Source organism: Vipera berus (assembly GCF_964194415.1).
Source record: "Vipera berus genome assembly, chromosome: 1".
Lineage (NCBI taxonomy): Eukaryota > Metazoa > Chordata > Lepidosauria > Squamata > Viperidae > Vipera > Vipera berus.
Genome location: NC_138202.1, coordinates 290,254,601 through 290,267,215, shown reverse-complemented (window position 1 = coordinate 290,267,215; position 12,615 = coordinate 290,254,601). Strand labels below are relative to the sequence as shown.

General features: G+C 39.8%; 1 protein-coding gene across 1 annotated transcript in view; it reads right to left on the bottom strand.

Moving 5' to 3' along the window:
* The window catches only part of WDR64 (WD repeat domain 64), a gene marked incomplete at both ends in the record, with an annotated part of 60,212 nt that overhangs the window by 24,683 nt on the left and 22,914 nt on the right, over window positions 1–12,615 (bottom strand). Inside the window, 5 exons of the mRNA XM_081312614.1 lie at window positions 880–1,053; window positions 3,885–4,057; window positions 4,380–4,503; window positions 5,285–5,433; window positions 10,467–10,593. Of these exons, the coding sequence (XP_081168740.1) occupies window positions 880–1,053; window positions 3,885–4,057; window positions 4,380–4,503; window positions 5,285–5,433; window positions 10,467–10,593 (747 nt within the window). The remainder of the gene's footprint in view (window positions 1–879; window positions 1,054–3,884; window positions 4,058–4,379; window positions 4,504–5,284; window positions 5,434–10,466; window positions 10,594–12,615) is intronic.

The following is a 12,615-nucleotide window of genomic DNA, read 5'->3' as shown; positions in this document are numbered from 1 at the left end:
GGAGAATATGCTGGAAGTTATAAAGTATCAGCACTATTTTTGGGTTCTAATCTAAAATAAAAGAAACATCACAAATCCTGATTCCAAAATCCAACTCTACCAAACTGTCCAAAAGAACGTAAATGGTATTTATAACTGTCAAATTGGAGAACTAGCAAGTCCATAGTCTCCCATAGTATCATCTAGACAGAAAATATTTGAGACTGACTTACAGTTCAACAGGTCTCCTGGATCAAGGGATTTCTTTTTAATACAAATCTTATAGAAATACTATAACAATAGATGGGACCAATCAACAAAAGCATACTGCTATACCGTTAAACCAGGCTTGCTAGAGTAGTTGTTCATTTCCTAAGAATGCTTGAGATTCAACACAATTGGAATGCATTTTTAAATCTTGGATTAATTATACAAAAGCCTGTAGCACATAATACAAGAAGTAATCACACATTCACCCAGAGGTGGAAAAACGTGTAATAGACTGACAATTCTAACCACTTTTATCTATATTATATCCATCTATAGGAGGATAGAGTTCCCCAATCTGTGCCTTGGAATATTGGGACTGAAATTCCTAGAATACTGAACCATCTTGATTTTGCAATGCCAAAGCATGTGATGGACATAGATTGGGAAAGAATAGCTGACTAGAACAGATAGACAATCAAAGGCAAACAACACATAGAGAAAGGCAATCAAGAGCTTCACAATTCCTTCCAACAATTTTTGTCCATATCCAGATGAACTTATAGAAATCAAAAATTAACTTTTTGACTGCTTACTTTTGTTGTGGACCTCGGATACAAATAACTTTCTTAGAATTATTATCTCTTTCTTCATGTTTTCTAAAACATATCTAGAAATACAATTGTTCCTCACCTCGGCATTTGTGAGATCTGGATCAAGCAATAGTTCAACGTCTGGAAAAAAACCATTATTTTTTTTGACATTGGGAGACAGTTTAAGAGAAATGAGTGGATAGCCTTGTAAAGCAAATGACACAGCTTCAGGAAGTTCCCATGTTATGGACATATAGGTTTCACCTTGATTAGCCTAGGAGAACAAAGAATTGAAGAAGATTAACTGATAATCAGCCTGGCAAAATTTCTAGCTTTGTGTATTACTTTGCATATTGTATACACCAAATATGGTTATGTTAGAACATTTGTCCAAGATTAGCAGTTAAGGCTATGAACAATTTTACTGCTGGTTGACATCCACATCTGGATATTTCATACAGAGTTACCTTTGGGGAGATGGATTCACTTCAAAATAATCATTTATGTAGACTACTTTGATAGTTTTAAAACTGAGATAGGTTTGAGGGCTGCACAACACATTGCTATCATGAACAAAGGCTTCTAATTTCTGGTCAGCACAAATAGTCATCAGCAAGCAGTATGTAAGAAACTGAATGCAGCACTGGTTAGAAATGTATGGGGATGTAATCCAAGAGGCAGTTCTGAGCTCAACAAGCTTTTGAGGCTTAATTAATTAAATCAACTCTAACATAATGTCTTCAAGAGAAATGACTGGTGAAAAACATGTTTCTAGATTCTCTTCTAAAAAGCCTAAATTAGATAATTTTCAATAAAAATGCTTAGGAGACATTTTGCATTCTTATTTAATAGGTAGCCACATGCATATTAAGTATATTTAACATGCCCTCATTAAATAAATCATTAGGGACTGAAAATAGTTGTGCATTTTCTTGATACATTATTTCAGAGGTTCCAACATGGTATATCTGCACCAAGAATGTGGAAGGTTTAACTTTCTCCTGAGGTTTCAGCAAGTTAAGACTGAATTGTTGTACTTTAAAAGGGAGCTGTCAGACCTGCCTCAGCTTGAGCCTTAAGAATGATCCTTAATTCCATTTGCTGAGAAAGGTATAGTTTCCTAGAGGTCAAGTGGACTGAGAGTATTAACTGGGGTTTTAATTGTATTTTTAATTGTAATTGGGGTTTTTAGTTCAAGGTTAGTGTAATCATTTTAATTGCTTTTAATTTTTGTAATTTGTTGTATTGTTTTTAAAAGACCTTGTGAACTGCCCTGAGTCCTACGGGAGAAGGGCGGTATATAAGTCTAATCAAATCTAATCAAATCAAATCAAAGTGCAATACAATAGTGCAAAGCCAGAACTGAAATTTGCATGTCAAAATATCCAAGTCTAACCTCCCTTACCTTAGGTATCTCCCTATGCTGCCCCCAATGCCCAAATTCAAATTCAAAGATGTTTTCAGAAGGGTTGCTTCAAATGTGGGTTGGTATGCAGCTGTATTCTGTTCTCAGCCGGTCTACTTTGAAACCATGTTTCAGGGAGCTAGTGTGAACTTTTCATTTTCCTGGAATCCTCCCCCACTCCCATCCAGTCCCCCCTAGAGTTCATGGCAGCCTGGCACTGAGCAATAGCAAAAGGCAAGCGTGAAGTGGCAGCTGACAAAAGCTTAAAGATATATTTTTTTTTAACCCAGGCCATTTAGAGGCCAGTTTAGAGGTTTTGTGCTACCATTTAATGACATATTAGCTCAGAACATATTGTATATGATTATTTATAAGTTGATGAGGGTGATTGGCATATATTTGTTTTAAAAGAACATATAAATAAGTACAGGAAGTCCTCGGTTAACTGTGGTAATTAGGACCAAGACCTTGTTCCTGCCCCACACACTCACATCATGGTCTGTTTCTGTTGCTCCCTTCTGGGAGGAGGTTTCAAAGTATTTCTAGCAGGACAACTAGATTTTATAAAACAGTTTTGTTCCTTATGCCATCCATCTTGTAAATTCACAGGATTCTTATACATACACATACACACGTATGTATGTATGTATGTATGTATGTGTATATATATATATATATATATATATATATATATATATATATATATATATATACATATATATATATACACATATATATACATATATGTGTGTGTGTGTGTGTACATACACACACATACATACATTCAAACTAAGCTGTGATGATTCTCTGTCATATATGTAGGTATATGCATAATGGTACTTTTTTGAGAGCTGAATGCAACAAAATTTCATTTTTAATCTATGCTGATTAGTGTGATAATAAAGTGACAATACAGTTCTATTCTATTCTAGTTGTAATGTGCAATGTCATATGATCGTGTTGCTTTAGGATTGCAGTTCTAGTTGTAGTTACTAAACAAATCCCACTTGGTCGTTAAGTATACAACATGTGGCTGTCATTTACAACGTTGGCTTTCCTATTGACTTTGCCTGTTGGAGGTCGACAGAGAAGGACACAAATGGTGATCGTGTGATTGCAGGATGCTGCAATTTTCATAATAATCCACAAGCTGCCAAGTGCCTAAATCATGATCACATGGCCATGAATCATATAAGGCTCCTTGTTCAGTGCTACTGGTCGCTGAATGAATGATCATTAACCAAGGACTACCTGTAAAAGAAATCAGAAAAATCTTGATGGGATTAAGAGGATTAGAACTAGAAGTCATAAACAGGATATAATCAATAAAGATAAACAGAATAAATATGTAAAATATGTATGGAAATTTAATGATACTTGCTTGAAAGGGGACTTAATCTTTGATATATTAAAGCAGTATATCTAAAGTAATTCTGCACAAATGTATTTGAAATATCAAGATGTAAATACTTGAGAGGAAGTATTTCACAATGCTGGTAGCTGAGCCCCAGAGATTCTCTCACTTGGGACTTTCTTACTATGTTGGGATTACAACTAACATAATAGCAAACCTGGTTGTAGGGAGTTGAAGTCCTAACAAATGTGGAAAGCCATACTTAAGAGAGACTGGGTTCCCTGACTTTTGAAATTGAGAACAGTGAAGCAAATGAAATAGAAGATGTAACAATCAAAACTCAAACCTGAACAATTTTGATCTTCCCACTGTATTCCAAGACTAGGATCACATGCTTACTCTCACTGGCTTTCAGGTACACCATCTGCATCAGCCAATGTTCATTGACTGTAATTTCCTTGTCTAAGGGCAAAATTTTAAGTACCTGCCCACTTCCAAAATCCCATACTTTCACAGTCCCTATATGTGTAATAAAGCAGAAAGAATATCACTCTTCAAAGAAATAACTAATAGCTGTATGCTACTGACTACAAAGTTTGCACTTTCCTATATGAAATACATGCAGAACAATACCAATTATGTGAAAAGTCTATTCTCCAATGTTTTATTAAGGGCTATTTGCCAATACTGTACTTGGTTCACAGACAATGTTATAAGACCAAAAGGATTATCAACTGATCTTTATTATAAAACTATGGGGTCCAGAAAGCACAATTTATTTAACTAGCTTTGTGGCTCTTTGAAAAATACAGCAAATTATCTTAAAATTTCATTACTTTACCATCACATGCTCCAGTAGCAAGATGAAACCCATTTTTATCAACTGCTGCACATGTCAACTCAACCCCTGGCCCATGGGCATCTTCAATCTGGTATATTAGCTGTCCGGTTTCCAATTCCCAGACCTAAAAATAACAGATTATATGCAATTCAGTAAACTACCTAAAAGGGATTCCAAAAATAACTCGAACAGGTATTACTTTTTTAAATGTATATATTAAATCTTAAAGGGACGCGGTGGCTCAGTGGGTTAGGACGCTGAGCTTGTCGATCAGAAGGTCGGCAGTTTGGCGGGTCGAATCCCGAGTGCCGCGTAACAGAGTGAGCGCCTGTTACTCGTCCCAGCTTCTGCCAACCTAGCAGTTCGAAAGCACGTAAAAATGCAAGTAGAAAAATAGGGACCACTACGGTGGGAAGGTAACAGCGTTCCGTGCGCCTTTGGCGTCTAGTCATGCCAGCCACATGACCACGGAGACGTCCTCGGACAAGCGCTGGCTCTTCGGCTTTGAAACGGAGATGAGCACCGGCCCCTAGAGTCGGAAACGACTAGCACGCATGCGCGGGGGAACCTTTACCTTTACCTTTACTATTAAATCTTAAGCTAGAAGAATGATAAGAATCGATTGAGTTTGAGAAAGGAATACTGAAAGTAAGTATTCCAATTTCTCCTTGATTTAATAGAAAAAAAACAGTAATTCCTTTGAGCTGGCAGTTCAGCTGTTTTCCCCAAATGAAAGAAATGAAGTAATTTATTCATCCCACCTCATCCATCTCTGGGAAAGACAAGTTCCAAAATAGCTTTTAAAATTGCATGTGTGTGTGATAAGAATACCCTAATGTATTTGTCCAAACAGAAAAAAAATTCTTTTGTTTTACAACTGTAAGGCTCATAAGGTTTATACTCACCTTTACAATAGACTCAGAACAGATACTAAGAACTTGGTGAAAAACTTTGTTGTAAACCAGAACACTGATGCTCCTTTCATGGGTTTGGGGGACTTGCTTAGTATCTTGTATCATCCGAGTGAGAGGATAAATATCAATGACTGCCGATCCTGGGTATTACAGAATTGCATTAAATCTAAAAAATACTTAAATTTCCATTTCAAATTTTTGATGGCAGACTGACCTCAAGGAAGCACATTGTATGTACTTGCTATTGTATGTAGCTTGAAGATACTATATGTCTGATCAAATTAAATTATTAATAGTATTTTATGCATTGTAGTATTGCATTTACTCTTCCAAAAACTTGTTTCATGCACATGTTCAAAAACCTAACCCTTAAAATTAGAGATGATTTTTTTTATTTGTCTATAGCAAGGACAGGGAATATTTGACAGACTGGAGGGCATAGTTCTACTTCCTTTTTTTCTATTTTACAACTCAAAAAACAAAGCCTTTAGTGCTAAAAAGGGAAATCTTGTGGCATGCAAACTGCAGAGAAAATATCTCATGTTCAGCTAATGCAACAGAACGTTGGCGACGATACAGTGGTTGAATCTCTGTGGGTTTCTGAAAGGTCTCAGATTAGCAGGAAGGTAAATGGTGCAGGAGAAATCTTTTTATGAGAATGGGATGACATTGTCAGGTTTCACACCAGATTGGGCAATAAATCTCTGCAGAGCTCAGCCTTGCGTGCAGATATTTCAAGATACAAAAAGTGGAAATTCTGTCTCTGTTTGCAAGTTTAGGCATAGAGAATCATAGCTTAGGATACAAGCTATGTTGGCTACATTCATGAGTCATTGACCTAGCTGAGCTGGTCATCCAGGAAATGATGTTTTTCTGTTATGTGGACAGAGAGAATGTAGGATACATCATTACCACATCTGCAAAGTAAAGGCACCATAGTCTTCATGTTGCCACGCTTGTTTATGTACTAGATGTCCACAGGAATTGCTACAGCATGTATACTTCAATGTTTTGGAGACAGACTAAATACCTCTGATGAATTTCCTACTCTGCCATAGGTGCATTAGTAGTAAGCATCTGAATCTGCAGTTGTATTCCGTGGCATGAAAGCAACACCCTTCATAATATCACCTTCCTTTATCTCTTTTAAATATCTTTGATTCATCTTCATATATATATATATATATATATATATATATATATGGATCTTTGGTTATTCGGGTTTTTCCCCGCATAGAACTAAAGGTGTAGGGGCGACGTTTCGACGGAATCCCATCCGTCATCATCAGGCTGCTGGCTTCTGCTTCCTTCTTCTGGGAGAAGCATGTGGCTGTTTGTTCCTCTTTTTAAACTGCCAGAGGGGGTGTGTTCTGTGGGTGGAGGTGTGCTGATTGGGTGGGGGAGTAAGTGTGTTCTGATTGGGTGGGAGTGTGTTTTGAATGGTGGGTGTGTTCTGATTGGGTGGGGGTGTGTTTTGAGTAGATGGGCTGGTCTCAGCTGCCAGCCTTAGATCTGAGCTGGTGAGTTGTGCTGCTTTTGTTCGGCTTCGTGTTTGTGGTGGTGCCATGTTTTTATAGTGGGTGTCAGTTTGCTTATTGTGTGGTTTGGAGGGGGTTTAAAGTGGCTGATGTTGCAGCTGTAGTTAGGTTTCTGTTTTGTGGTTGTCATTGTGGGTTCGGATTTGCTTTTTGAATGGTTGTGTGGTGGTGATGTCCTGTGGTGTTATCATGACTTTGGGTCTATCATTCTTGGTGGTTGGGACTCGTCTGTCAATCAAGGCGGGTTTCCAAATGGTTGGTAGGCGAGAGGTATCATCTCGTTTGTTTATGCTGTGGGGGCGTTTTTCTATCTCAATGGCTTCTCTGATTATTCTGTTGTTAAAATGTTCAATTTTGGCGATAATTTTGGTTTTTTTAAAATCAATTTCATGTCCCGTGGCTTCAAAGTGTTGGACCAGGGATGAAGTTTGTTCTCCTTTTCTGAGTGAGTTTTTGTGCTCTTCAATGCGTGCACTTATTCTTCTGTTGGTCTGTCCGATGTATGTGGTGGGGCAGGTGGTGCATGGGATTTCGTATATATGGAAGAATAAGTGCACGCATTGAAGAGCACAAAAACTCACTCAGAAAAGGAGAACAAACTTCATCCCTGGTCCAACACTTTGAAGCCACGGGACATGAAATTGATTTTAAAAAAACCAAAACTATCGCCAAAATTGAACATTTTAACAACAGAATAATCAGAGAAACCATTGAGATAGAAAAACGCCCCCACAGCAAACAAACAAACGAGATGATACCTCTCGCCTACCAACCATTTGGAAACCCGCCTTGATTGACAGACGAGTCCCAACCACCAAGAATGATAGACCCAAAGTCATGATAACACCACAGGACAACACCACCACACAACCATTCAAAAAGCAAATCCGAACCCACAATGACAACCACAAAACAGAAACCTAACTACAGCTGCAACATCAGCCACTTTAAACCCCCTCCAAACCACACAATAAGCAAACTGACACCCACTATAAAAACATGGCACCACCACAAACACGAAGCCGAACAAAAGCAGCACAACTCACCAGCTCAGATCTAAGGCTGGCAGCTGAGACCAGCCCATCTACTCAAAACACACCCCCACCCAATCAGAACACACCCACCATTCAAAACACACTCCCACCCAATCAGAACACACTTACTCCCCCACCCAATCAGCACACCTCCACCCACAGAACACACCCCCTCTGGCAGTTTAAAAAGAGGAACAAACAGCCACATGCTTCTCCCAGAAGAAGGAAGCAGAAGCCAGAAGCCTGATGATGACGGATGGGATTCCGTCGAAACGTCGCCCCTACACCTTTAGTTCTACGCGGGGAAAAACCCGAATAACCAAAGATCCACATACGAACACCCGCGAAAACCTCAGAAAACAAATATATATATATGTATGTATGTATGTATGTATGTATGTATGTATGTATGTATGTCTGTCTGTCTGTCTCTCTCTCTCTCTCTCTCTCTGTCTCTCTGTCTCTCTGTGTGTATGGACGTGGTGGCTCAGTGGGTTAGGACGCTGCGCTTGTCAATCAGAAGATCGGCAGTTTGACGGGTCGAATCCTGAGTGCCGCGTAGCAGAGTGAGCGCCTGTTACTCGTCCCAGATTCTGCCCACCTAGCAGTTCGAAAGCACGTAAAAATGCAAGTAGAAAAATAGGGACCACTACGGTGGGAAGGTAACAGCGTTCCGTGTGCCTTTGGTGTCTAGTCATGCCGGCCACATGACCACGGAGACGTCCTCGGACAAACGCTGGCTCTTTGGCTTTGAAACGGAGATGAGCACTGGCCCCTAGAGTCGGAAACAAACTTGCAAACGAACACACACACACACACACACAGACACACACACACACACACACACACACACACACACACATATATATATATATATGTTTTAAATGTCCCAGACACGGGACAAATCTTATTTCCTGTTTCAGCCTAGCCCAGGGGTCGGCAACCTAAAAAAGGAAAAGAGCCACTGTGAACCGGTTCCATCACAAATTAAAAAAAGTGGGAGCCGCGTGCGTGTGTCCATGCATGCGCATGCGCAAAAAGTTTTTTGCGCATGCGCAGACGCACGCGGTTGCCATTTTTTTAAAAAAAGTGAGATGGAACCGGTTCCCGGTTGCCCGACGGCGACGGCCCGTCTGCAAAGCTGCCGCTTTCAGCAGCTTTGCAGACGGGCCGCGGCAGCTTCCTCAAAGAGCAGCACCCCTGCCTATTCTGAGAGGTGCGCGCACACCTCTCCAAAGGTTTGGGGAGGTGCGCGCGCACCTCCGGTCGTTCGGAGAGGTGCGCGCGCACCTCTCAGAATGGGCAGGGGCGCTGCTCTTTGAGGAAGCTGTAGCGGCCCTTCTGCAAAGCTGCCGAAAGCGGCAGCTTCGGAGACGGGCCGCTACAGCTTCCTCAAAGAGCGGCATCTCTGCCCGTTCGCGCGGAGGTACGCGCGCACCTCTCCAAAGGTTTGGGGAGGTGCGCGCGCACCTCCGGTCGTTCGGAGAGGTGCGCGCGCACCTCTCAGAATGGGCAGGGGCGCTGCTCTTTGAGGAAGCTGTAGCGGCCCTTCTGCAAAGCTGCCGAAAGCGGCAGCTTCGGAGACGGGCCGCTACAGCTTCCTCAAAGAGCGGCATCTCTGCCCGTTCGCGCGGAGGTACGCGAGCACCTCTCCAAAGGTTTGGGGAGGTGCGCGCGCACCTCTGCCCATTTGGGGAGGTGCGTGCGCACCTCTCCAAACGGGCGGTGCCACTCTCCATTTGGAGAGGTGCGCGCGCACCACTGCCCGTTCAAAGAGGTGCGCGCGCACCGGGCGGCTGGGAGCCGCAGGAGATGGCTCAAAGAGCTGCATGCGGCTCCGGAGCCGCGGGTTGCCGACCCGTGGCCTAGCCCAAGGCCATCTACAGGCCGTAGCCACAGCAGTGGCAGCTCATATTTGTGTAAATCTTTTGGCTTGCTAACAAAGAATAAAGGGAGACCGATATGATCATCGAAGCCAAAAAATTTACACACACACACACACACACACACATATACATATACATATACATACATACATACATACATACATACATACATACATACATATATATATATATATATATATATATATATATATATATAGTCTTTCTATCCTGAATAGGTATGTTTATACATTCAATGTCCCCTTTACATGTCTTTTTCTCATTTCAAATTTCTCCTATGTTGCTTTCTTCATAGCAAAGTCACCTAGGCTTCTATTAAATATCTTGATTTTAATGCCTCATATCCAATAATACAACTGAAGCATGATGACTTAAACTGTGTGCAATAGCCTACGCTTACTTATGTAATAGATTTCTAAAAAGTGTTATTACTTTATGACTTCCACCATGCAAATTAGTTTTTCTACCATTATTTCCTTGAACAATCATTTGCGTGCCTGAAAACTGCTTTGAAGGGCTTACAAATGTTTTGAAGAATATTTGGGGAAGTTAGTTCTCAAGACTGCACAACAGATGGAGAAACTGATCTTTAGCTCAAAATATTATCTTCCATTATCAGAAAGATATTGTTGGTTCTGATCCATCATATTGGCATGCCTGTTTATAATCAATAGCCATATATTTTTCTCATACCTACCTGTAATAAGTGTTCCGTGGTTATTATCAAATACCATAGCAAAAATTTGTGACTCTCTGTGTGCCCCTTGAGTGTCATGGAACACTTGCATCAGTGAAAGAGTCTGGATATCCCACACTCTGAAAATCTGAAGAAACGACAAGAAATATGGTAATTAAGTGCCACAACAAAATGATCAAAATATGTTGTACTTCCTTGTACTTCCCTGGTATAATATACAAAATAGAATAAAAGAATGGGATATGCATATTAGTGTTCTTCCTGTTGTTTGCTTATCCCCCATAGCATATTTGTTACATGTACAGTATATTCTGCTATTCTGTTACACACATTAGAACATACCCTATTTTCTTCTCATGATTCTGTGAAAATGATCAGCCCAAATTCAATTAATTTCAACACCAAACTATAGAGTAAAACTCGATGTCCAAAGTGTAAGTTGAGCATTAACCATAGGCATATTGACTCCTTTTGTGTTAGAGAAGGATCCAAGCCCCCTGCCATTTAGGCACTGCAGACAGAACAGCATCAGACACAACTTGACAAGACACATGGATCAGGATTTTTTTTTTGTAGTGATCTGAGACTACAATAAAGACTGACTGACTGATCAGAATCACCATTCTCCACTTGTATGGAAGAGACCAGAGCTATGGATGAGGGAAAGTGGAGCTAAAATGTTGTGAGAAGCTAATTATTACCTAACAAGGTTACTGAGAGGAATGGAAAAATTAGTCCTGTTTCCAATCATTATAAACTGAATCCCTGGGACAGAGGAGGAATCCTGCTCAATATTTTTATTTTCCTGTTGGCTAATGGCTGTGTAAGCTCAGTAACACTGAGAAGGGATATTCAGAAAAAGGTGAGAGCAACAAACCCAGCACAATTACTATTTTTGCACAACTAAAATTCAGATTGTTAGTTTTGTTTTGATAGCAGCAAACTGGTGATCCACACTCGGGTAGACATTAAAATATTCCAGTCTGAAAGTATCTGGCCTACATATGGCAAAAAGCAGGTCTCCTTTTTCCAGATGGGGTTGTGATTGCCAAAGCTTCCTAAGAATATAAATAATGCCTTTCTAATTTAATGGTACCTTGGACTGACTAAAAACCAATGTTATTTTGCACTTTTTTGATATATGTGAAAATGTAAATCAGAAAAAGACTACCTGGGTGTAATCAGATTGGTTCCTAAGAAAATGAATTCCCTTTTATTCAGAAGCAGTAATTGCCTTAGAAGTTTAATATCTCATTATTTATTAAATTATACTTGAATTTTGGCACAATTTGACAATGGGACCGTACAGCAGACAAAACAAAGTTCCATAATGATGACTAATTGTGGCAAGAAGTTACTGTATCATTGCTGAACTTGCCAAATATCCATACCTGGTCTTCAGTCTAAAACCCAGGCTGATCGCTGTATTCATGAAGTGTAAATCAGACCACTTCTCATAGGGCACCGTGTAAGCCAGTAGCAAATGAATACATAATAGAAAATATAAAAACATTCCCATCCCCTGAGCAACTGTGATTATATTTTGATAGGGCTGTAGTTCTTAAAATGTTTTATGAGATTTACAGCTATGCTATAATACTTTATATCCTTGTGAAATGTCTGGCTTAAAAACACTTTTATTTCAAAAGTCTGTCTGAAGATCATATGCAATTTATTAAATTGCTAATGTTTGGGGGGCTCTTTGATAAAGAGTTAATCTGTTTAGATTCTGAGCTTATGCTGGGAGCCAGATGGCTGCCTATTACTGGTGTAGCTTCTTAGTATTAGCACATCTGCCACAACCTACCTGTTTATGGCACTTTTTTCCCAGAACCAGAAAGCAGGGTTGAGATAATGAAATTCATATCAGAATTTAATATGGAAAACATTTTGCATGCCATTGATTTTAATCTGGTCAGCTTCCAAATGCAACTCTAAGTCCTGATTTAATCTTTAATGCCCTACAAAACTCAGCTCTAATTATGTGAGGGACTACATTCTTACGTATTTTTCTGCACATCAACCCAGATTGAATAGAGTCAGCTCTAGTCAGATCACGAAAGTAGCATTTAAAAATAAAAAAACAGCAACAAAAATCATAACCCTTCACAAGAAATCAGACCACGTCTCAATAATTTAAATCAACTTA